Below are 27,437 nucleotides of genomic sequence, written 5' to 3' on the forward strand. Positions count from 1 at the left end.
TGTTTGGCTGATGTGCTCGCAAATTCAGCTCAGCAATTCAGGGTACTTGACCAGACCACAGTTTGTCACCAAACAGGAGGAGATATTTGGAAACTACACTAAGCCTTTCCCTGTAGAACCCACCCATCCTGACTACTAGACCAAAATGTGCACAGCTTACTCCTCTTCCTCATCGGATGATGTTGTTCGGGATGACCGGTCTGACTTTTCACTGGACTTGTCATCCTCCTCCTCCTCCTCGTCATCAGAGTACACCTCACTAGTTTTTAATGGCTGTTTCTTGGCGAGGAGCTCAGCTTAAAAAAAAAAAAAAAGGAAATGTTTACTGAGGTTTTCTCAATAAGAAACTGAAACATCTTTCATCTCTGAAAAAAAGGACTGGAATGTAGAAAAAGATTTAATAGATAGCTCCATCATCTCTGGCCTGGATTGTGATTACTTGGGCTATCTATACAAGTGAGTTACCTAGAAAGCAGAAAGTTTAAAATCACACCAAATGTCAAGCCCCAGCAGACAAAAATAAAGGGGGTGGGGGGGGGGGTTACTAAGTGGGCAAAAAGGGACACCAACTCGGCTGACACTTGTCTTTTATTGTTCTCAAGACACTTGGAGATGGACAGGAAAAATGAGGAAAAACTAAAGATGTCTTCAGCGTCTTTCAGGGAAACCTTATTTTGAATTTACAGCCACTACATGTAATAGCACAAGACTGAAAACAACCCAAATGTCTGCAAAGGCGAGTGGTTGAATCACCTCTAGCACACTGACCCAGTGAGCTACCCTGCAGCTGCGAAACAAGGAATGAGCCAAGTTGAACCATTACATTGCATCCTGAATCAGAAAATGTTTTTAAATGAACAGATAGTAAATATCTTAGGATGGGCTTCATATGGTTACTGTATCAACTACACAACTTTGCTACTGTAGACAGGAAGCAGCCACAGACAATTATGAAAAATGGGCATTGCTGTATTCCAATCGAATCATTACAAAACAGGTAGTCTACCAACCACTGCTCGACCTAAGGAGTTATCTCTAGAATATATGAGTAAGTGAAAAAAGCAAGGTAGAGAAAAGTGTGTATAATGTGCTACCATTAATTCAAGATGGAAGGTGAATCTGTTCCTTTTGTTTAAAAAACTAAAAAGGAAGGCTGCCTACTATGGGAGTGAGGCAAGGAGTGAAACAGAAGGGTATAGGTGCTATATTTCTTTGAACATACCTTATTTAGAAAGTTTGACTTTGGAACCTTGTATTTTATATAATCATAAAACAAAAAATAATAATATCATCTCTACAGATCACAAATAAAATGAAACAAAGTATTCACTTGATGGCACAACCACACAAAAAGAACTCTAATAAGTGACTTTCTTTTACCAAGGGCCACGCCACCTGGCTTGTGGGATCTCAGGACTCTGACCAGGGATTGAACATAGGCCAAGGCAGTGAAAGCATCAAATTCTAACCACTAGACAACCAAGGAACTCCCAACAAGTGACTTTGAAAAAGTCATTTGAAAGATATACAGACCAATGAAATAGAGAGCCTAGAAATAAACCCTTGCATCTATGGTTAGATGATTTCTGACAAGGATGTCAAGACCAATCAATAGGGAAATGACAGTCATCTCAAAACCTTGTGCTGGGAAAACTAGATATCCCACATGACAAAAAAAAAGTAGACTCTTACTTCCCACCATACAAAAAAATTGAATCAAAGATCTACATGTAACAGTTAAAATTATCAAACTTTTTGAAGGAAATAGGGGGAAAACTTTATGACACTGCATTTGGCAATGATTTCTTGGATATGATATCCAAAGCACAGGCAACAAAAGAAAAAGAAGTAGATAAACAGTAGAAGATAAATAGTACTTCATCAAAATTAACTTTTATGCATCAAACAACACTATCAAGAGGAAACCAACAACCTATAGATCAGGAGAAAACAGTTGTAAATCATATACCAGATAAAGGACTAAAATTGAAAATAATTAAAGAAGTCCTTCTACTCAATAACAACAACAAACAGAGAACTTGATTAAAAAACGGGCGAAGGACTTGACTAGACATTTCACCAAAGAAGATATCCAAATGGCCAATAAGCATACAAAAAAATGCTCAATATCACTAGTCATTAGAAAAAGGCAAATCAAAACCACAATAAGATACCACTTCATACCCACTAAAATGGTTATAATAAAAAAGACAATGACAAGTGTTAGTAAGCATGTGAAAACAGGGGAGAACGCTCATACATTGCTGGTGAAAATGCAAAATGGTTAAGTCTCTTGGAAAACTGCCTGGCAGTTTCTCAAAAGGTCAAACACAAAGTTACCATCAGTCAGTCAGTTCAGTCGCTCAGTCGTGTCCAACTCTTTGTGACCCCATGAATCGCAGCACACCAGGCCTCCCTGTGCATCACCAACTTCCGGAGTTTACTCAAACTCATGTCCATCGAGTCGGTGATGCCATCCAGCCGGTGATGCCATCCAGCCATCTCATCCTCTGTCGTCCCCTTCTCCTCCTGCCCCCAATCCCTCCCAGCATCAGGGTCTTTTCCAATGAATCAGCTCTACGCGTGAGGTGGCCAAAGTATTGGAGTTTCAGCTTTAGTATCAGTCCTTCCAATGAACACTCAGGACTGATCTCCTTTAGGATGGACTGGATGGATCTCCTTGCAGTCCAAGGGACTCTCAAGAGTCTTCTCCAACACCAAAGTTACCATATGCTTCAACAATTCCACGCCTAAGTGTATAGGCAAGAGAAGTGAAAACCTGTCTATCCAACAACTTACACATAAATGCTCAGAGCAGCATTATTTGTAACAGTCAAAAAGTGAAAACAATCCAGTGTCGCTCAAAAGGTGAAGGGACAAATAAAACGTGTACAGACATATAATGGAACATTATTCAGACATAAAAGGAAGAAGTATGATACATGCTACAACATGGTGAATCTAGAAAGCATGCTAAGAAGTCAAGACACAAGAGACCATATAGTGTATGATTCCATTTATATGAAATGTCCAGAACAGGCAAGTCCATAGTGACAGAAAGTAGACCAGTGGTTGCCTAGGGCTGGGAAATAACAGGACTGAGGGGGTGACAGCTAAAGGATATGAGGTTTCTTTTTAGAGTAATGAAACATTTGAAAACTCACTGAGCTTTATTACACAGCTCTGAATATACTAAAGGCCCCGTATGCTTTAAATGAGTAAACAGTATGGTACCTTAATTATACCTCAAGAAAGTTGTTATAAAGCATAAACAAAACAAAACAACCTTGGCATCCTAGTTTTGAAACAGATATATCAGTATGAGGCTCAAAATGAATTTATCATTAAAAAAAAAAATCCTAGCTCTGGCTATCAAAAAGACTTATCCAGTAGCATTCCTTGTGTATAGATTATGGTTAAAATGCAATTTCTTATGAGGGAGAAAAAAACCCACCCCAAAGCACAAAGATGAATTGGGCTCCTTAGAAAAATGGCTGACTCTAAATCCAGAAAGCAAGAAAGCTATGAAAGACCACTGGATTATTAAAGACTAAGGCCTTTGTTTCCTGTCAAAAGAATTCAGGCTACAACTGGTTGAAGATAAGACAATTTGAGTCTCAACAATAATAACTGCAATGGAATAAAAACATAAAGTATGTTAAAAATCCATGAGTTCCCAAAGATATTCAAAACAAACAAACAAATCTCACTGGTTACAGTTGGTGTTTGCTAAGGAACTATCTCATTCTTTTGAGAACTAGTAAATACAAAATGTCCCTGGTGTTAACTGAACAGCTGGTAAGTTTCTCTTTATATAAGTATACCAGATAGTAGATGAAAGAATGATATCACCATTTTGTGGCTTAAAGACTTAAATATGAGACATGACACCATAAAACTCCTAGAAGAGAACACAGGCAAAACATTTTCTGATATAAATCACACCAATGTTTTCTCTGTCTCCCAAGGCAATAGAAATAAAAGCAAAATAAACAAATGGGACCAACTCAAACTTACAAGCTTTTGCATAGCAAAGGAAACCATAAATAAAACGAAAAGACAACCTACAGACTGGAAGAAAATATTTGTTTTTTTTAGCTGTGGTAATGGTAGTGTAGTTATATTTAAGAGTCCTAATCTTTTAGAAATACATATTGAAGTATTTATGGTTCAAATGTGATGATGCTGAGATTTACTTTAAAATAATCCAAAGAGGGACTTCCCTGGTGGTTCAGTGGCTAAGACTTTGCACTCCCAATGCAGGTGGCCTGGGTTCAATCCCTGGTCAGGAAACTAGACCCCACACATCGAAACTCAAGAGTTCACATGCCGCAACTAAAGATTCCACATGCTGCAACTAAGACCTGGTGCAGCCAAATAAATAAATAAAAATAAATATTTAAAATAACCCAAAGGAAGAGGCAGTACAGATTTAACAAGGTTGGCTATGAGTTGACTGCTGAAGTTGGAGGATGGGTTCATGAATTTATTATACTATTCTCTGTGTTTGGAACTTCTAGTCAAGGCTATGGTTTTTCCAGTGGTCATGTATGGATGTGAGAGTTGGACTGTGAAGAAAGCTGAGCACGGAAGAATTGATGCTTTTGAACTGTGGTGTTGGAGAAGACTCTTGAGAGTCCCATGGACCACAAGGAAATCCAACCAGTCCATTCTGAAGGAGATCAGTCCTGGGACTTCTTTGGAAGGACTGATGCTAAAGCTGAAACTCCAGTACTTTGGCCACCTCATGCGAAGAGTTGACTCATTGGAAAAGACTCTGATGCTGGGAAGGATTGGGGGCAGAAGGAGAAGGAGACGACAGAGGATGAGATGGCTGGATGGCATCACTGACTTGATGGACATGAGTCGCAGTGAACTCCGGGAGTTGGTGATGGACAAGGAGGCCTGGCGTGCTGCGATTCATGGGGTCGCAGAGTCAGACACGACTGAGCAACGGAACTAAACTGAACTGAATACTTGAGAGCTAAAAGGGTGAGTGGGGAGATAAAAATGGCATTGGGAAGTCAAATCATATGATCAAAGACACAAAGCAGCCATTATATTTTCCCCACTTACCTGTTCTGTTCTTCCGTTTTTCTCGCTCTGCCTTTAGTTCCTCCATGGCTTGAGATTTCTTATCTAGTTTCTCATCCCGTTTGGAACGTCGTTCCTTGTTGTGGGATGTTACCTGCGAAGGGAAAGGTATGTAGGATTGTTCTCTTCACCAATAGCTGATAACATTCTCTGTAACTAACAATAATTCAGTTCTCCAATGTGAATCTATATTGGCTGCAGAAACTGAAATTTGCTTAGGGGGAGACAGCATCCTCTTGTGGACAAAGAGGACTGAGCAGTATAGTCAGTCCTGTCTTATCTGGCTAATAAAGAGAAAGCCAAAGAAATATCAACGTAAACACTTTCCGAAAGGACTCCCTAGATCGTAGCTAATTTTTGTTAATACTGTCAATAAAGCTTTTTGTGATAAACGCAGAGATGATTAATTTTCCCAGCTACATTTATTACCAAGTCCAGGATGACATACACCTGAGTAAACATCATAACCAATTTAGCTACCTGGGACAAGAAGTTTACCAACTTTCCCTTAAGGAATGCTCACACACCAAATGAGCTGCTTTTTTACATGCAGACTTCAGTAGAATTCCCAAGGAGTTAAACAGCACAGCTAATGGTGAAATGATATGTCCAGAAATTAATGAAACCTACAAGATGAAGACACCACATAAACAGTCTTGCACTAACTGACCTAAGCTGATTATAATATAAACCCATCTTTTACATAAACATACATACACACTCAAAACAGAGGTATTACTCTTGGGATAAGAAGGACTACTGTATGTCCTACCTGAGATTCTTGAATCTGTGTCAGTTTTTTCTTTTCCTGCTCTTCTTCTTGCTTTTTCTTTTTTTCTTTCTTTTCTTTCTTTTTGGCTGTTTTCAGTTTTTTCCTGATTTCAAATCTGTTTAAAAGATATTTGTTCGGTTTTTAAGTGGCAATGAAATACTTTTAAGGACTGACTTCGATTAGATAGGAGAAAGAAAATAAGTGGGGGGGAAGGAGTTAATGTTTTAGTTTCCTACAAGAAACTCCACTATATTAACTATGTTAGAAATACTGAATATAAGCACACCAAAAGTACTGGACAGCATTCAGTTGAAATAGACTTAAAAATGACAGAAGATATTTAGGATCCTCCTGTATCTTGTTGGTAATACACGGCTCTTCCTCAACTTCACAAAATGGAAGAAAAGAGTTAATTATTGGATTAACTCCAATGGTGTCTCATTAGAAACATAATGGAGCCACAGAGAATCACTGTCACATTTTGAAGGTGGTCAAGACACAGGCTGTATTTTTAAAATACCACTTGACAGCTTTCTTATTTAGGAAAAATAACTCCCTCAGCTCTACCACAGCAAACATGTGAATAAATATGCTATTCTCCTAAACAAATGCAATTGAGGCTCTCTCCCTGTAACAAAAATTAGGGTTTTATGAAACAAAACTATTGTTTTGTGTGAATTTAAGGAATTTTATGGAAGGGATAAACAATAAGAATATAAGAATATTAAACTTTTTGTAACATAACTCCAATTATAAAATTTTTTTTACTTAGCTCTTAATAGGGTCAATATACAAAAATTAATTGTATTTCAATATATTTGCAGTGCTTAATCCAAAAATGAAATAAAGAAAACAATTCCATTTACAGTAGCATCCAGAAAAATAAATACAATATTTAGGAATAAATTTAACAAAACAAGTGCTAGTCTTTTACACCAAAAACTAAAGAACTGTTGGAAGAAATTAAACAATATCTAAGTAAGTAGAAAGATACCATATTCACAGATTGAAAGACTTAAGATGGCAACACTTGTAAATTTGATAAACAGATTCAACACAATTCCTATAAAAATCCCAGCTGCTTCTTTTCACTGCTGTAAAAACTGATAAGCCAATACTAAAATTCCTATGGGAATGCAGAGGGCCTCAGATAAGTCAAAACAATTTTGAAAAAGAACAAAGTTGGATAACTTAACACTTCACAAGTTAAAAACTGACTATACAGCTACAGTAATCAAAACTGTATGATATTGGCATAACAATAAACAATGATCAATGGAACAGAATAGAGTCAACAAATAAATCCATACACCCACAGACAACTGATTTTCAACAATGGGGCCAAGACTGGGGAAAGAATAGTCTTTTCAACAAGTGATACTGAACGACTGGATAACTACACCAAATAATAAAGCTGAATTCATACCTCACACCATGAAAAAAAAAAGAGATCTGAAAATGGATCAATGAGAGGCAGAGGGGTAAATTAGGAGGTTGGGATTGATATATACATAATACTACATGTAAAATAGATAACCAACAAAGACCTACTGTAGACCACAGGGAATTCTACTCAATACACTATAATAGTCTATATGGGAGAAGATTCTGAAAAGAGAATAGATATATGTATAATTGAATTGCTCTGCTGTATACCTGAAACTAACACAACACTGTAAATCAACTATACTCCAATGTAAAATTTAAAAAAAAAAAAAAAAACCAATGATCTAAACATAAGAACTAAAATTATAAAACTTATAAGAAAACATAGGGGTAAATGTTCATGACTGCATTTGGCAATAAATTCTTTTTTTCTTTTTTAATTTTTAATTTTATTTTTAGGGCAATAAATTCTTAGCTATGATACCAAAAGCTTGAGCAAGAAAAGAAAACATTTATTGTACACACAAATTTTTAAATTTAGTGCATTAAGCAATACTTGACAGTGAAAAAATACAACCTACAGAATGGGGAAAGATACTTGCAAATTCTGTATCTGATAAGGGCTGCCTGCTGCTGCTGCTGCTGCTAAGTCGCTTCAGTCATGTCCAACTCTGTGCGACCCCATAGACGGCAGCCCACCAGGCTCCTCTGTCCACGGGATTCTCTAGGCAAGAAAACTGGAGTGGGTTGCCATTTCCTTCTATGATAAGGGCCTAGTAACCAGGATGGCATCACTGACTCGATGGACGTGAGTCTGAGTGAACTCTGGGAGTTGGTGATGGACAGGGAGGCCTGGCGTGCTGCGATTCATGGGGTCACAAAGAGTTGGACACGACTGAGCGACTGAACTGAATTGAACTGAACCAGAATACATAAAGAACTCTTAAAACTTAACAAAAAGACAAATAACCCAATTTAGAAAATAGGCAAAGCATATGAACAAAAATTTCTCCAGCAAGGATTTGAAAAGATTCTAAACATTATTAGTCAACAGGAAAATGCTAATCAAAACCACAATGAGATACTTCACAGTCACCAGGATAGTTATTATGGAAAAATAATAAGTGTTGGCAAGGATATGGAGAAAATGGAACTCTCATACATTGCTTGGGGGAAAGTAAAATGATGCAGCTGCTCTGGAAAACAGTTTGGTGGTTTCTCAAAAAGTTAAACATAAAATTACCATATGACTCAGCAATTCCACTCCTAGGTATGTATCCAAAAGAACTGAAAATAGATACTGAAATATTTGTACATGAATGTTCATAGTAGTATTATTCATAACAGCAAAAAGATGTCAAAACAGATCAATAGGTAAACAAAATGTGATGTATATCCTTGCCAACACTTATTATTCATCCATAAAAAGGAATGAAGTACTGACACATGCTACATGAATGAACTTCAAAAATATGCTAAGTGAAAGAAGTCAGGCACAAAAGACTACATATTTATGATTCCATTTATATATAATGCCCAGAATTAGGCAAATCTATAAAGACACAAAGTAAGTTAGTGGTTTCCTAAGGCTAGGAGGCAAAAGAGAGAACTGAGTACCAGTAAGTACATGGTTTTTTCCTGGGGTGATGAAAATGTTCTGAAATTAACTGTGGCAGTGGCTATACAACTTTCATTTCAGTTCAGTTCAGTCGCTCAGTCATGTCCGACTCTTTGCGACCCCATGAACTGCAACACGCCAGGTATCACCAACTCCCGGAGTCCACCCAAACTCATGTCCATTGAGTCAGTGATGCCATCTAACCATCTCATCCTCTGTCATGCCCTTCTCCTCCTGCCCTCAATCTTTCCCAGCATCAGGGTCTTTTCAAATGCGTCAGCTCTTTGCATCAGGTGGCCAAAATATTGGAGTTTCAGCTTCAACATCAGTCCTTCCAATGAACACTCAGGACTGATCTCCTTTAGGATGGACTGGTTGGATCTCCTTGCAGTCCAAGGGACTCTTCAAGAGTTTTCTCCAACAGCACACAGTTCAAAAGCATCAATTCTTCTGTGCTCAGCTTTCTTTATCAATATATTAAAAAAAAAATCACTGAATCACTTTCAACCACTTTCAATGGGTGGATTCTATGGTGTGTAAAAATATATCTGAATAAAGTTATTTTTAAAAGTTAATATCTGAGGTGCTGGAAAACTGCACAGCTACATGCAAAAGAAAAAAATTAGAACATTTTCTTAAAAAACAAAAACAAAAAAAAAACAACTCAAAATGGATTAAAGACATAAATATAAGACCAGAAACCATAAAACTCCTAGAGGAAAACATAAGCAGAATACTCTTTGAGATAAATTATAGCAATATTTGTTTGGATCTGTCTCCTAAAGCAAAGGAAATGAGAGCAAAAATAAACAAATGGAACCTAATTAAACTTAAAAGCTTTTAAAGAGTAAAGGAAACCATTGACAAAACAAAAAGACAACCTACTGAATGGGAGAAAATATTTGCAAATGATAAAACTGTTAAGGGGTTAATCTAAAAAATATATAAACAGCTCATACAACTCACTATCAAAAAACAAAACCTGATTGAAAAATGGGCAGAAGACCTGGATAGACATTTTTCCAAAGAAGAAATGCAGATGACCTATAGGCACATGAAAAGATGCTCAATATTACTAATCATTATGGAAATCAAATCAAAACCACAATGAGGTATTATTACATCACAGAATGGCTATCATCAAAGAGAACACAAAGAACAAATGGAGGAAAATTAATTGGCGCAGCCAGTGTGGAAAACAGTTAAGAGGTTTCTCAAGTGCTTGCTTCGGCAGCACATATACTAAAATTGGAACGATACAGAGAAGATTAGCATGGCCCCTGCGCAAGGATGACACGCAAATTCGTGAAGCGTTCCATATTTTTGATTCATTTTGATATTTGGCAAAACTAATACAATTTACTGTAAAGTTTAAAAATAAAATAAAATTAAAAAAAAAAAAAAAAGAGGTTTCTCAAAAAACTAAAAACAGAATCACCATATGACCCAGCAATTCCGCTCCTGGGTATATATTTAACAAAAACAACAAAGAACTAATTCAACAAGATACACACACTCCCATGTTCATAGCAGCATTATTTACAATTACCAAGATATGCAATGAATGGATAAAGATGTGGCATGTACACACACACACCCACACACACACAAAAGAACACTACTCAGACATAAAAAAGAATGAAACGTTGCCGTTTGCAACAACATGGGTGAATCTGCAGGGGATAATGCTAAGAAAGGGGATTCCCATGTGGCACTAGTGGTAAAGAACCTGCCTGCCAATGAAGGAGACCTAACAGATATGGGTTCAATCCCAGGGTGGGGAAGATCCTCTGGAGGAGGAAATGGCACTCCAGTATTCTTGCCTCGAGAATCCCAAGGACAGAGGAGCCTGGAGGGCTGCAGTCCTCTGAGTCGCAAAGAGTCGGACACGACTGACAACATAGCAGCACATGCTAAGTGAAGGAAGTCTGACACAGAAGAACAAATACTGTATGATATCACTGATATGAAATCTAAAAATACAACAAACTAATGAATATAACAACAAAAACAAAAAAACAGATCCACAGACACTGAGAACAAACTAATGGTTACCAGTGGGGAGAGGCATTACGGGGGTAGGGAATTAAGAGGTGCAAACTACTGTGTATAGAATAAGCTACAAGGATATAGTGTACAGCATGGAATATAGCCAATATTTTACAATAACTAACAATACAAATTGGGAAGAGTATAACAAGGCTGTACACTGTCACCCTGCTTATTTAACTTCTATACACAGTACATCATATGAAATGCTGGAAGAATCACAAGCTGGAATCAAGATTGCAAGGAGAAATATCAGCAACCTCTGATATGCAGATGATACCACTCTAATGGCAGAAAGTGAAGAGGAGCTGAAGAGCCTCTTGATGAGGGAGAAAGAAGAGATTGAAAAAGCTGGCTTAAAATGCAACATTCAAAAAACTAAGCTCATGGCATTCAGTCCCATCACTTCATGCCAAACAGGAGGGGAAAAGTAGAAGCAATGACAGATTTATTTTCTTGGGCTCCAAAATCACTGCAGATGGTGACTGCAGCCATGAAATTAAAAGACGCTTGCTCCTGGGAAGGAAAGCTATAACAAAGCTAGGCAGCATACTAAAAAGCAGATACATCACTTTGCTGACAAAGGTCCATATAGTCAAAGCTATGATTTTTCCAGTATTAATGTACAGATGTTAAGAGTTGGACCATAAAGAAGACTGAGTGCTAAAGAATAAATGCTTTTGAATTGTGGTGCTGGAGAAGACTCTTGAGAGTCCCTGGGACTGCAAGGAGATCAAAGCAGTCAACCCTAAAGGAAATGAACCCTGAATATTCATAAGAAGGACTGATGCTGAAGCTGAAGCTCCAATACTATGTCTATTTAACGTGAATAGCCAACTCACTGGAAAAGACCCTGATGCTGGGAAAAACTGAAGGCAGAAGAAGAGGATGGCAGAAGATGAGATGGTTAGATAGCATCACTGATTCAACAGACATGAATTTGAGCAAACTCTGGGAGACAGTGGAGGACAGAGCAACCTGGTGTACTGCAGTCCATGGGGTCACAAAGACTCAGACACAACTTGGCAACTGAACAACAATAAACAATATAAATGGAATATAACCTTTAAAAACTGTGAATCACTATACATGTTACTTATATAATATTGTATATCAACTATACCTCAATTTAAAATAAGTTTATATTTATATTATGTTCTTACATGTATCATCTCACTCTGAACTTACAACAATCCCTCAAGGGGAGGCTGAGGCAGGAGGAGGGTCAGATCACCTGGTTAGTGAGTTGGACTTGAGCCTGGACTTTCTGACAGAAAATATCAGTGCTCTTTACACAACCAAGTTACCTTTATGCAGTAAGCTTGAATAAGTAAGTAAATAAATAATAAAAAAGGGAAAGCTCTAGAATAGGGGAAGAACCTAACAACCAAAACCAACACTTTGGGAATTCCCCAGTGGTCCTGTGGTTAGGACTGAGCCTCCACTGCGGTGGGCATGGTTTGGATCCCTGGTCAGGGAATTATGATCCCGCATGCGACTTCACTTTCACGAATTGGAGAAGGAAATGGCAACCCACTCCAGTACTCTTGCCTGGAGAATCCCAGGGATGGGGGAGCCTGGTTGGCTTCCATCTATGGGGTCGCACAGAGTCAGACACGACTGAAGCGACTTAGCAGCAGCAGCAGCATGCTGCGCAAAGCAGTCAAAGACAAAAAAACAAAACAAACAAAACCACCCCCCAAACAAATAACACCCCCCCCAAAAAAAACACCACCAAAAAGGATGCCTCATTACTGGTGCCGCCACTTCATCTCACATTAGGAGGCTAGTGATGTTTACACAAAAGTTGGAGTTACCATGTACTGCCCTGCAGCTAAACAAATGAACTACAAACCCCTAAATTTCTGAGAATGGCTCTGAACTTCTGTCTTAATTCTCCTCACTGCAAACATTCTTTAACTGCCTCATTCATATAAGGTAAAAAACATAAAAACCAACCTTGAGATAAGCCACCCACTACTCTAGAGCTACTTGGTGATTCTGCCATAGGGCCCTACTGGCCGTGGTTGAGAACCTTTTGCTATGCTCTCCACAGTTCAGAAATACAAATTTTCGAAGTCATTCTTAACCATCTGGCAACTCTGGTACTGTTTCTTAAGTCCTGTTTGTTCCAATACAGGTAACCGTGGAAGCATCCACACTCAAAACAAACGTCTATGACTTGCTGCTGACTGAAAGCCAAACATTCTTGTCTCGGATAACTGAGCAGACTTAACATGGTCTCCAGAAGGGACAACCAGGCTCCCAGATGAAATGGGACTACTTGCTGCCAAAGAAAACGCTTCTATGTTTCTTTCACATGATCAGGTAGGGACAGAATAGTCCTAGTTCTGAGGACTATTTCCTGAGATGAAAGCCAAGTTTATTTTCACCTTGAAATTCTTTTAGGAGATAAGGAAAGACTTTTGTCATTTACACATGTAATCCTAAATACTGAAACACCTTTGTATACCAAAAAGCAATTTAACATTAGAGTTTGAAAAAAAAAAAAAAAAAAAAAACCACGCTAGAAGGATAGTCAGATTCCTAACTCATACATAATGAGAATTTCAAGTCATTTTTTTTGGATGGGGGGTGCTGTGCTGCATGCCTTGCTTCCACAACCAGGTATTGAACCTGTGCCCTTAGCAGTGAAAGGGTGGAGTCCTAACCCCTGAACCGCGGGGGAATTCCCAAAATTTTAAGTCTCAAACCCTAGGAAGACAGGGCTCCAAATGCGAACTTTGGAAAATTACTCTATTAATGTATCATTAAGGAACTACTACTTTACCTTTTTTTCAACACCTCCCTCTTCTCTATGCGGTTGAACAGTTCTTGTTCTCTCTCCTTTTCTGTCATCTGTTCCAGACGGGCCCTGTCTTCCTCATCTCCCATGAGGTCTTCTCCGTAGCCATCATGGAATTCCTCATCTTCTGAGGAAGAGTCTGAATCTGAACTGGAGGAGGAGCTGTTGCTGTCAGAATCTGACACCTCACCTGTAGCACAGGCCCAAACACAAGATTAGGTGATGCTGCAGAAGACATGTGTTGATAATCATTCCTCCTCAGCTCTCCTAGGTGAAGTGGAACATGTTCGTCTCACTTCCCTGGTGAAAATTCTTGGTCTGCCTTTGGCAAACACAAACACAAGTTACAGAATCTTAGGCTAGATTAAGAAATCACCAGCATGATTTCTTAAATTGGATTTTTGTATTTTCAAAAAAATTACAGACCAAAGAAAAAAGTTGCAAGAATACCCATTGTTAACATCACCAACTTACTTTCTGTCTACATATATAAAACAACGTACACATTTTTATCATTTATTTTGCTGAACTGAGAGTAAGCTGCAGAGATTGTGACTTTTCACCCTTAAGTAATTCTTGTAAAAAGGAGAGTCTCTTATATAACCAAATACACAATGATCAAACTCAGGAAATTGAAGAAACAGCATTATCTGACATACAGTCATATGCATGTATTTTTCTTGCTTCATTCAGATTCTAAACAGATACTGAAAAGATTAGAGAGCCTTGCAATAAAGGCAGAGACCATACTGTAAATCAGGTATCTTTCCCCCGATTTCTGATTCTGCAGCTTCTACCATGTAAGAGTTCACTCCCAGGTCTGACTTGACTCACCTTCCTCAGGAGCTGAGCTCTCCGCTGAACTGTCTTTGTCTGAACTGCCTGAGGAAGCAGTTTTATTTGCCTGTTTCTTCATGGTTCCTTTCTTCTCTATTTTTCTGGCTTTTCCTTTCTTCTTATTTTTATTGCTCCCAAAAGTCCACTACAAGGAAAAAAGAAAAAGGAAAATTGAAACAGGAATTTTATTGAGAAAAGTTGTAAGATTTGAGAGTTAAGAATTTCCGATGTTCATCAAAATAATTTCAAGAGTCTCTACTGCTTTGAATCCAAAACAAATACACTTTTATATGAAGAAAGATAATGATTTGAAATTTTACTTAAAACTTCGTAACTTTTGGTTTATAATTTCTTAAAGACAGTAGATAATTGATATAATAAATAAAAATTAATAACTTTTTATCAATAGAAAAGCAAGTATGTCAACTTAATGGCAAGTCAACTGAGTTAACTAAAACTCGGTACAGAAAACAGCTTCTAATGTTTCCTGTGGCAGAGAGGTCAGTAATTGCTAGAGGTTGGTATGTTTGGGTTTCAGTACACAGGGCATAGCTTACTTAGTTCTGGAGTGGGTCCCAGGAAGGCAGGGGGAATAAAGCACGTTAGCAAGACAGAACTTCAGAAAACACAGGGAGAAAAGGGTTAAGGCCACTGTCTGGCATGGACGGTAGCACTGGTACTAACTCCAAGGGGGCAGAAAGCATATAATAGATCATTGAAAAATATACATGTGTGTGTATCTTTTTAAAAAAATCTGCATGTATTACACTACAACTCAGTGCTTAAATTGGATCATAAATAGGAGATCCCATACATCTAAATACAAGGAACCTGCGATTTGTATTATCAAAGTAACAGGCTGGCAATACACAATCACTCCAAGGCCAAAAAAAATCATCTTCATCAAGCTCTTTAATTATAAGGCTGAAAGACCATAAAATCATTATTAAAATTTAGAGAGACTATTTAGTTACATTAAACTATACCTCCTTTGATATTGTAACTTATCAGTTTAGGAGAATGATTTTAGGTGAAGAGTACTTTACTTGGAAAAACTTCATTTTATGTACTCTGAAAATAGTATTTATAACCATCATAGACCTACTGTATAGCACAGAGAACTATATTCAACATCTTATAATAATCTATACTGGAAAAGAATCTAAAAAAGAATATATAGATATAGATATATCTGAATAACCTTGTTATACTCCTTAAAGTAATACGACACTGTAAATCAACTATACTTCAATAAAAAATTTTTAAAACCCAGTAAAGCAAACTCAGACAATACTAAATAAATGAACACAACCGTGGAGGGGGAGGATAAAAAATAACATTCATCTTTCCAACATCATAGACTGAATTATAAATCTGGTACTGACATAAAATTTCTATATCTAATATTTTTTAAAAGCACCAAGTCTTTGTTCCTTCTATAATATGATCATTATAGAACCTATCTAACAATAGCCAAGATCAGAAGTAAATTTACTTCGGAGTTTTTTAGGAGGTGTGGGTGGCAGGATAGTTCTGATGAGGTTTCCATCTTAGAAATGCTCCAGATGAGCTATTTTTAAGAACCACAGTCTGTTAATTTACCTTGATAAAATACTGTGAAAGGGTGCTACTTTAATCTTCTAATTTTTCATTTTAATTTACTCAGTTATTTTAAGTGCTACTTTATTTTTGTACTCAGGAGCTAAGAAGAAGGCACAAGTGAAAAGAAAACAGCTACATGTTCTAGATGATACCTTAAGTGAATAAATGACATATTAAGTAAAACATCATTTATATATTAAGTTATATATAGTTAAGGCAACTCTGTAAGTGAATTTACTTCTCAAACTTTTAATATTTCAACACTTAGTTACCATTTAGAAACAAATTCCAATGCTTTTAATGGCTATGTTTCAACCATTTCAAATTTTTAATCATTCAAGGATAATACTTTCTAGGTCATTTTGAAAGAATCCAAGAGGCCACAGTGATCAGGTTCTTAGTTAACTGAGCTAAAATATATTAACTTCCTATGCTGATAACAGAGATATTACACTTGTTTCAAGAAATATCCCAAAAAAAAAAAAAAAAAAAAAGAAATATCCCAACTATGCACATGATAGTCAATAAATATTGATCATGAAAATGAGCATAACCCATCTCTTCTAAACAGGGTGTCTTTTCAGACTTTGTACAGAAATCCCTTTTTTGTATAAAGAGGTCCCTTTATACTTCTACCTGAAGGTAATATGGAAAGGCTCAGAACATAAAGGCTGAGCTTACCGGGGTCACATGTATCAAGATGGGCTAGGGTCTACTTCTACTCATAGCTTAGTGTTACTCATCTGCAACAGAGTCAAATTCTGAAATTCTGGGTGAGGGCAAGGGGGGAGTGTGTAAGAGCAAAAAGGGCTTAAATGCAAGGCCACACAGGTGAACTCAATTCAGGAGGTGCCAGAAAGCTATGTGTGGAGAAAGCAATGGCACCCCACTCCAGTACTCTTGCCTGGAAAATCCCACGGACGGAGGAGCCTGGCAGGCTGCAGTCCATGGGGTCGAGAAGAGTTGGACACAACTGAGCAACTTCACTTTCACTTTTCACTTTCATGAACTAGAGAAGGAAATGGCAACCCACTCCAGTGTTCTTGCCTGGAGAATCCCAGGGACAGCGGAGCCTGGTAGGCTGCCATCTATGGGGTCGCACAGAGTCGGACACGACTAAAGCGACTTAGCAGCAGCAGCAAGCTATGTGTCTTCCTTTTCCACTGTCTATCTGCTTCAATCTGCCACTGCCTAAGCTTAGCAACTGTCATCTACAGCTTATGATGCTTAACGGGGGAGACGGAAGAAAGGTAAGCGTTAAAATAGAAAAAAATAAAATGTTTCAATTTAACAGGGGTTTTCCTGGCTGAGCTGGTAAAGAATCCGCCTGCAATACACGAGACCTGGGTTTGATCCCTGGGTTGGGAAGATCCCCTGGAGAAGGGAAAGGCTACCCACTCCAGTATTCTGCCCTGGAGATTTCCATCGACTGTACAGTCCATGGGGTCACAAAGAGCTGGACACAACTAAGTAACGTTCACTTTCACTTTTCCTGCTGAACCTAGGTATGGGAAGGGAACCTTGTTTTCTTCCAACAATTTTCAAAAGAAATGAGATCACAAAGCTGCCTCACCTCCCATGATGCTGACTCAATACAGTCTGTCATGCCAATGGCAAACAGCCCAAATCACTATATATGACAGGCTTTCAGGGAAATTTTAATAATGTAGGTAACTTTAGTTTAAAAAATAAAACTTCTTATAAATACATCTTTAATAATAATAATATGTGTTCATTATATGAAGCTTTGGGAAAAAATAGTATTTTTAAAGCTAAGAAAAAAAAAATCTAAAAAAAAAATCTGTATTTCTACCACTTAAAGGTAAATAATCACTTAAAATATGGGACCCAGTCTCATTATTCCTATTTACTCTAGAGAAATAGACTCAAATTGGTCCTGATAATCTCCCAAAAGATTTTTTTCCCCTGGAGAACAGGTCATATTTGTAATATTTTACATTTATTCCTATAATCCAGAGGTTTCTGAGTGTTTTCTTGGTCTAAATACATCCAAGTACATATTTTAAATATTTGCCCAGTACCTCTCCTTTCAAGATCTAATAATTAGGTTCTAACAGAACCTAATAAACCATAAAGGAGATGGTCAAGAATTGTGGCAGGCAAAATCAATGTAGAAATAATCTTAACCCAGCCATTAGCCCCGGAGAAGGCAATGGCAACCCACTCCAGTACTCTTGCCTGGAAAATCCCATGGACAGAGAAGCCTGGTTGGCTGCAGTCCATGAGGTCGTGAAGAGTCGGACACGACTGAGCGACTTCACTTTCATGCATTGGAGGAAATGGCAACCCACTCCAGTGTTCTTGCCTGGAGAATCCCAGGGACGGCGGAGCCTGGTGGGCTGCCGTCTATGGGGTCGCACAGAGTCGGACACGACTGAAGCAACTTAGCAGCAGCAACAGCAGCCATTAGCCCAGAGATTGCTTACCTATTCCTATAAAAGTCTCATTCTGTTGACTCTAAGAAGGAAAACTAATTCTTTCATTGCCAGAGGGTGGTAGTAAAGGGAGTCTAAAGAGTACAGGATAGGATTAAAGAGATACTCTTGGGCTCTCCCCATCCAGGATAGAGTAGAAGAAATGACCTGGCTTTTCTTAATTTGGTTTGGGAACTATGGCTGTAATGAAAGGCAAGCTCTGCGGTGACCTTAAAAGTGCTCTAAAATGCACCACAAAGAAGACAAGAATGAGAAAGCGAGTGCCTGCCGATTTGCATCCGAGTACAGAGCCAGAGCATCCCCTTTGGATAGCTGCTTAAAAACAATCTGGAAAAGGGAAAGGATCAGTGGATCAGTCAGGACTCAAACATACTGACATCCTGCTTTCCCCCGCACTCACATGCAAGCAGGCCCACGCAAAACACCAGGGAAGCATTATGTACATATGCAGCGATGGAAACCTAAAACAGCGACTAGAAGGAAGATGCTTTCTTAAGTAATAAATTAAGAGAAATTAGCACTTTGACTCTCACTCCTGTAACAGATACTCTAATGGATGGCAATTATCTAATAATACAAAGAGGGCTGGGAACTACTACATCACCCTGTGCCAGACTGAGTGTGTAGGGTGTATTATAAGCAGGTCCCTACTCTGGGAAGCAGCTGACCTTCCTGGCACTCAGCTGAAAGACAGGAAGAAACATGGGGTGGGGCGTGGCTGCTTTGGACTTGGGTAGCATTGACATGCTGCATACGCTGAGTATCCTGGAGACAGAAAAGCAAAGAAACTTCAGCGTTTCAGAGAGGTTATCTCTAATGGGCAAGGAAGATCATATTCTAGGTCTCAGGACCCAGAGTAGAAACCACTGCAGTGCAGTTATTCCTGAAATTAATTTAGAGTGAAATGACATACTTTGAGGTAAGTAGGGTTTAAGAAGAATAGCTGGGCTAGCGATAAACTACACTACAGGAATAGAGGTTCAAAGAATTGGAATAAGGCCCAAGCCCTCAATTTGAGACTATTTCCTTATCTGTAAAGAAGGAATAATACTTGACCGAATACCAGGGTAGTGTGAGACTCAAAGGAGACTGAATGAAAGATGTTTAGAGCACATCAGAAACCATGAAGCGCTATATAAATGGAGGGTACTATTTTATGATGGGAAAAGGAAACCAGACATTCTGTGAGCCTCTGTTCTCTAATCTGTAATCAAGGAATCCAAATGATCTCTACGACCCCTTGGAGTTTTAAAGTTGTAGGATTCCATATGAACTGAGTATTATACTAAATGGAAGCATTTGTCAAAAGGGTTCAGTAGTCATTATTCTAGATCTAAACAGTGGCCGATAGAGAGCTGTGTGGAGAGGGCATGGTTCCTGATTCAGGTGGTTTTCTTTCTCCCCTTGAAGATAGAAAAGGATCAGCCAAGCTGAAGAGTAAATGCAAATGTCAGCCTAAAGGACATGAGAAGAGCTAAGTTTTCTTTTTCCTTAAAAAAAATTAATTACTTTGTAATTAATCACAGTACAAAGAACACTACTATACCTTATACTCAAATAATCATGCATATTTAACTGGAAAACACACTCAATCACAAAAATCACAATCACAAGAATCCCTACACTCAACCACAAAAACTTATAATGTGGTTGTGGAGATAAAAAGTGAAACAGAAACGATACCAAAAAACAAAGTAAAATATAATCAATACTCCACTGCACTGTGTGGTAAGTGTCAGAATCTGTTGTACACAGTTTAAGCAAGTGGTCCATGAAAATCACTTTATTTTTCTTGTGATGAGATTTTTTTGGTCTCTAGAAAATGAGGTGCTACAGAATGGTAATCCACATAGCCAAGAACAAAGAAGTATGTTTAAAAAAAAAAAAAGGCTTATGAGCAATTCAAACAGCTACTGTTAAATTTAAGCAGAATATTCACACAAACTCCATGGGACCCTGGCTTCCTGACCCCAGAGCAGATCAGATACAGGAAGCCGGAAGCAGAGCCATCGCTAGGAGACGAGACGATGCCACTGCTTACTACAATAGCGGGGAAAGGAAAGGTACCCAAACCAGCGCTACACAGCCTAGTATTCTGGAAGTCAGTATTTCACAGTATGAGAACTGCCCTTCATAATCATGACTAAATCAGCTTAAAAAACTATATTTGACAAAACTTATCCAAAAGTTTCAAATATAATAGATTTAAACTTTCAAGACTTTAGTTTTAGTATTGGGATAATTCATCTCCATGGAACATCTTTTTCTACAAGTATTGTGTGTATGAAAACCTTACTAAATGAATATACACACTGAAAAACATTAGCTTGGCAGTGAAAGCCTTTATCGGAGTACGTGCTGATTATGTATTATCTGCATGGTAAGGCAGTAACAAAACTTTGGTCTTGGGTATCTTGGCCAACTTCCTGGAAAAGTTGTTACTAAATGAATTTTAAGTAAAAGTAGTATCCTTTTCAAAATGTCCTATTAAAAATATTGGAGCCAGCAAGCAATAATAAAGTAGTGGAATAGGAAGGAGTACAACTAGATCAACCTGGGAGCACCCAAAAGACTAATGGGATAAAAGGGAAAGAGAAGAAGCTTCAGAAAGAAAGAAAGTAGAAAACAATGGAATGGGGGAAAGCAAGAAGAGACCAGAGTTTTGAAGAGGTGATAAGCTGGAGCATGAAGTTCGTCCAGGAGGGCTGACACAAGTTCTAGGGAAGAAAAACCTGGCGTGACAAGCAGTGAACAACAGGGCTGGGCCAGATGCCTTTATTTCCCAAAAGTGTAGAAAACAGGGATGTACATGAAGCTTTTTTAAATAATCATTCTCAGTCAGGCTGAGGATATTAGGACATAAGTCTGATGTCCCCTTACTTTGTCTAATGTAGTTATATTCTGCTTTGAACAACAACAAAAAAAGGTTTTCTTGGTATCTAACATGATTTTTACTGGTACCAAGTGAAAATCTAGGCTTTCTTCTTATGTCTTATCGAGATGCAGCTATCTGTTTCCACGAGACCCACCGTGTTTCTAAAAAGGACTCTGAACTACCCGATTTAGGACTCTCTTCTTCCTAGTAGACTTTTGTTTCAGCCACTTTTTTTTTTTTAACTTCATCTCATGAATGAGCACTGCTAATTCTCTTCCTTCTAAGCTTGTTATTTTTCTTCCCTGCCACTCCTGTCTGCACCCTTGGTGGTGCTTCTCTTATCAAATGCTTTCAGGGACAAGAAGTGACGGTACCAAAATGCCACAACACAACATTATAAACTACCACTGAGGTGAGTTTTCCAATTTCCCAGTCATGGTCAATGTAAACGTTACAGAAAGAGTTCTACTTCTTATTTTCTCATGTGCCCAAGATATGATTGAGAATAATTCATTCACCAAAAATAATACCAAAGCATATTTTCTTCCATTAAAGTTAGGTATTCCCTCCCCCCCACAGAGACTATAAAAGAAATCTCTACTATTCCCTCCTGAAATGAGCGTTTTCTTTCTTTTTTTTTTGACTGTATCACACAGCTTGTGGGATCTTAGTTCCCTGACCAGGGATCAAACCCATGCCCCAGGGAGCAGAAGCACTGAGTCCTAACTCTGGACCACCAGAGAAGTCCCCGTAATTGAACCTTATACTTAATATCCACTGTACCCACATTTTTTCTGGATAGGAAACTTTCGTAACTTCTTTGCATCTCCCTCCCCACTCCTACCAGTTAGCTAGCTACATATCTTCTTGTTCTAAAGTCAGTGCGTGTCTCTCCTTAAGACAAACCACCCGTTAACCTAACTCAGTTGTTCCTGACAAATTTTCTGTTCCAGCAAATCTGAGGGGAACAATATACTTCTATCTGTATTTATCATTGCTAATGACAATAAACCATAGAAGAGTCATGTGGGAGGGGAAAAGTGTTGGGATGTGTATATGGAGCCATAAATCTGAATTTACCATACTACTGAGTTCTCTAGTGGTTGGTAGGATTTTTTTAAAAAGATTTTAATTGTCGAAAACAATGAAATATTCACCCTAACTTTGCAGTGCTCTGTGCTTAAGCTAGTAGCCTGGGCCAGAAACTGATAATGCAGACCAAAAAAGAGGCACCTTTCAGAATGGCCATGAAATATAGACTGCTATTTCCAGTGAAGGGTGAGAAGACTGGAGCAGAGCTGCAAGAAGCCAGTGAGCCTGGGGGATGGGACGCGGAGGGAGCTACAAGAGCTAACAACCTTGTGGGGGGAAAGTTACTCAAACTCTTAATTCCCTACTAGACAGGGTGCAGCCTGCCTGTCAGCTTTTTCTCTAATAAGTACAGAAGTAGCTGGTAGCGTTCTAAGGATGAAGACTCAAGAGTTGGTAAGTAGCTGCGAGTGATAAAGGGAATCCTAAGCTGGAGACATGTTTATGATGCTCGATCTACCCTAGCACATGTTTGGACTCCTCTAATGCTGTGGAGATGATACATACTCTGACCGCTTGGTAGAAGCAGTTCAAAAGGATGAAGGGAATCCCTGTAGTAACTGCATACTCAGGAGTGATCTGATGATAGTACTATGGAGCTTCAAAGGATAGCTACTGATTTTTTCCTTAAGGAAGTACAAAGACCATAAACATGCTACAGGGTATTCCAAACACAACACAGATTTGGGATTACACTGTAGCAGCTGACTTCTAAAACAAGGAAAATGAAAGTAGTTAATGTAGGAATAGTGGGGAAGGAAATTATTTCAAGATTTTTCTGTTCTATTTTTGCCTTTTTTTTAATAGAAAAAGCAAATTATTTCATAAGCCCACTGCTTTTCTAACAGATTGGGTTACTTTATCAATTTTAGAGGAATTACAGTTCCTCCATGAAAAATAAATGAAACAAAGAATAAAATTCACACATTCACTACCTCTTATTGTCAAAAAAATTTTAGGTCTGTTAAATTATTTAAGATTAAGAGAATATCACTACAGTCAATCAGAATGCAATCATTCCTAATCTGTATATGCAGGGCACTGGTGAATACTGTTCCGGCTGTTAACTAAATTTTATTATACTAAAAAAAATTTTTTTTACGTCAGTGGAACTTTAAAACAAGATACTGTTAGTACACTGTTAAAAATATTTTCCTAGGGAGCTTCCCTGGTGGTCCAGTGGTTAAGAATCTGCCTTGCAATGCAGGGGACACAGGTTCGATCTCTGGTCCAGGAGGATCCTACATACCTCAGAGCAACTAAGCCCGAGTGCTACAACCACTGAAGCCCGTACACTGTGCTTAGCAACAAGAGAAGCCACCATAATGAGAACCCTGCACAGCACAATGAAGGGCAGCCTCTGCTTATTGCAACTAGAGAAAGCCTGCACAAAGCAACCAAGACTCAACACAGCCAAACAATGAAATAAATAAATACAAAAATAAAAAATTTTTTAAATAAAATTTTTTTCCTAGACTGCAGGGTAAGAGATTAAACACAAAGGTGATATCCAGCCTCCCTCCAGGAAATTACTAAGGGGAAGAAAAGTATTTTAAATCAAATGAGGAACATGTAGGAGTGTTTCAAAGACCTTACGCCTAATCTCTCTCTCCCATTAAAGTTCTGGATTTTTTAGGGCCTTGTTTGGTGGTGGGCAGCAGACTGGGAAAGTCACCTTGGCTTAAACAATGAACAGCTGGATGTTTCTCCGTAATACCTAATGACACCACTTTGGGGGATATTGATTACGTCTACCCAAAGAAAGCTTCCTGTCTGTCTTCCTAAAGTATTTTCCACTAAAATTTGGCATTCTTGATAGAATTGCTTTTTTAACATAGAAATGGGATTAAAAATTTAATAAAAAAAAATAAAAGAGATGGTGACTAACAAGTTATGCCCCTTCTGTAAGAGTGCTGAAAATAAAAGACTAAAAAATGGTCACGGATGCACTGCAGAGATACCTGCTGGGTAACTAGCAGTACAGAGAACAGCACAATGTGAGAGCTTTCCAGACACAATTTTCTTTCCCTAGGAAGTTCTCACAGATCTTAGGCAGGAAGGTCTCAGGTTAAGGAAAAGAGGCTGTCAGGACTCTCAAATGCCCACCAGAGGCCTATCCCTCCACACCCACCTCGTCATCGCTGTTAGACGTCTCTGAGTCTGAGGAGGCAGCAGGCTGACTCACGGGCGGCTCCTTCTCTTCAGAGTCACTTCGCTTCCGCTTTGCCAGGGACAAGAGTTCCTGAGAGGGCAAAGTAGCTGCATGAGTTTTGTTTACAGAGAAAATACATCCAAAAATACTACAATGCTCACCTTCCCTAAATCTCTTCTACCTCTTTGTGGTTTCAATAAAAAAATACCGTCATGGGAACTTTCATCACATGAACAGTCGGACTGCCACACTTCTAAGTGCTAAAGAAATGTTTTCAAAATCTGTCCTGGGAATTCCCTGGTGGTCCAGTGGTTAAGACTCTGCACTTTTACTGCCAAGGGCCTGGGTTCAATCACTGGTGGGGGAACTAGGATCCTACAAGCCAGAAAGCACAGAAAGAAAAAAAAAAACAGACCTGTCCCCTCAATGGGAGGTTTATGTCTGAAATGGAAAATGACTAGAAAACTGAACTGTAGGCTACCCCCATATGTGTTACTCGCTCAGTCGTGTCCAATTCTTTGCAACTCCACGGACTGTAGCCTGCCAGGCTCCTCTGTCCATGGGATTCTCCAGGCAAGAATACTGGAGTGGGTTGCTATTTACTTCTCCAGGGGATCTTCCTAACCCAGCGATTGAACCCAGGTCTCCCCCATTGCAAGCAGATTCTTTACCATCTGAACCACCAGGGAAGCCCCAGGCTACCCCCAAATTTCCTCTATAAGTTACAGGAGTACTGATTCTCAGGACCATGTCTACAAAGGTAATCTGCTCCCTGTCCTTAGTGGTATAGCCAATACTCTGAGCATCTTCTTACTATATATATAATTCATGGTAAAACTGGCATCTGTGGCACTGTTTGGAATAAGCTAACAAACTGTAAGTTTCTGAAAGTGAAAGTCACTCAGTCGTATCCGACTCTTTGTGACCCTATGGACTGTAGCCGGCCAGGCTCTTCTGTCCATGGAATTCTCCAGGCCAGAATGCTGGAGATCTTCCCAACCCAAGGACCGAACCCAGGATGCCTGCATTGCAGGCAGATTCTTTATTGTTTGAGCCACCAGGGAAGCCCAATAAGTTTCTGAGATAGTTTTCTGAATGCTTAAACCAGGGAGGGGAAAAGTATATTTCTGGTGCTTAACCCAGGGTCAAGCAGGAAGGATGCTGACCATTACATGAGAATCCTAATTTGACAACCCAAATATTTCCATTTGCCATCTCTGCCTTGTCCTGGTGATTTAAGAGATTAAAGGGGAAGAGATATGACATTTAGTAAGTTGTGGCTACAACCAGGATTTGCTCTTTCACATGGTTCCCCTCTCCTGTTAGTTCTCCCCAACTCAGTCCACTCAAAAACACAGCAAAAGGATACTTGCTCTGGTTCTTGCTCTTGGATAATATCAATATCAGCCCCAAATTATTTTGCACTTACCAGATGTCAGGTACTTTTCTAAGCAACTAACATGTAATCTTCACAACACCTTAAGGTAAGTATCATCATCACCCCCATTTAAAGATAAAAAAAACTAAGCAGTAGGAAAGGTTAAGTAATTTACCCAAGATAATACAGTGTATGATAGAGTCAGGATTCACACCAGGACAGATAAAATCCTAGTTCCTATTTCAATCATGGTTTACGTTTTCCCCTTGTGCCAAAAAAAGAGAAAAATACAACTAATAAATACTAGGAGCATTATTCCTTGATGATGATGGTGCTATACAACTAAAGATTAAGTGCCGACAAAATTTTTAAAGACTGCTATAAAATATCTCTTTTCCTCTTCCAGTCTCTTTCTATTTTAGGAGTATACCCTCCTTGGCCAGAATGAGAAAATGACCTTCTCAGATTAACAGCTGACATGATCTCGTCTTCATAAGCAGTCATGAAACGTTACTCTTCTCATTTCCTTAGGCAGAACTGGCATACTAACTTCCTGAAAAGGCTTCAGATCATAAGAACACTCTCCTTTTTCATACCAAAATGGTAACTCCTACTGACCAAATACGAATTGCAACAATATTCGTGTGCTTACAGTCTTTTAAAAATGAGTATGTAATTTACATATAGTGTGTTTTATTCTTTCTTATGGACAGTTCTATGAGTTTGACAAATATAGCTGAACTACTCCTGTGAACCAGATATAGGACTGTCCCATCATGCCCTCCAAATTTTGCTGTAATTTGCACTGGTCAATAGGAGTCATTACTTTCGTATGAAAAAGTAGAGCATGTATGATCTTCAGCCTTTTCAGGAAGTTAGCGCTCTTCATCTCCTTCCCTCCATCCCCTGGCAATCACAGACCTGTTTTCTGTCCCTATACATCTGCCTATCATAAAATATCATATAAATGGAATCATGTAGCATGTAGTCTTTTGAATCCGTTTTTTTTTAGAATAATGCATTTAAGATTCATCCATGTTGCCGGGAGAGGAATAGGCAGTTTGTTTCTTTTTATTGTTAAGTAATATTCCATTGTATGGATACACCACACTTTACCCATCTGCCAGTTGAAAAACATCTGGATTGTTTACAGCTTGGGGCAATTATTGGTTCATGTACAGGTTTTCATGTAAATACTAGTTTTTATTTCACTTGGATAAATGCCAAGGAGTGGTATTGCTGGGTTATATGGTAATTTGTGTATGGCCTTTACTATTATCTTTTTTCCACATTACCTTCATGCAAATTTATAAAAATTGGAAA

The 27,437-nt window shown here is 38.5% G+C and overlaps 1 protein-coding gene and 1 non-coding gene across 2 annotated transcripts in view; one reads left to right on the forward strand and one right to left on the reverse strand.

Moving 5' to 3' along the window:
* Positions 1–27,437, reverse strand: part of RTF1 (RTF1 homolog, Paf1/RNA polymerase II complex component) — a 47,209-nt gene that overhangs the window by 9,339 nt on the left and 10,433 nt on the right. Inside the window, exons 2-7 of the mRNA XM_025295881.3 lie at positions 24,716–24,826; positions 14,560–14,707; positions 13,711–13,915; positions 5,867–5,981; positions 5,077–5,188; positions 161–296 (exon numbers count right to left, since the gene is read on the reverse strand). Of these exons, the coding sequence (XP_025151666.1) occupies positions 161–296; positions 5,077–5,188; positions 5,867–5,981; positions 13,711–13,915; positions 14,560–14,707; positions 24,716–24,826 (827 nt within the window). The remainder of the gene's footprint in view (positions 1–160; positions 297–5,076; positions 5,189–5,866; positions 5,982–13,710; positions 13,916–14,559; positions 14,708–24,715; positions 24,827–27,437) is intronic.
* On the forward strand, positions 10,089–10,195 carry LOC112577897. The gene has a single exon (XR_003102096.1). It is a non-coding gene; the product is annotated as a U6 spliceosomal RNA (small nuclear RNA).

This window comes from Bubalus bubalis, chromosome 11 (assembly GCF_019923935.1).
Source record: "Bubalus bubalis isolate 160015118507 breed Murrah chromosome 11, NDDB_SH_1, whole genome shotgun sequence".
NCBI classification, from domain to species: domain Eukaryota; kingdom Metazoa; phylum Chordata; class Mammalia; order Artiodactyla; family Bovidae; genus Bubalus; species Bubalus bubalis.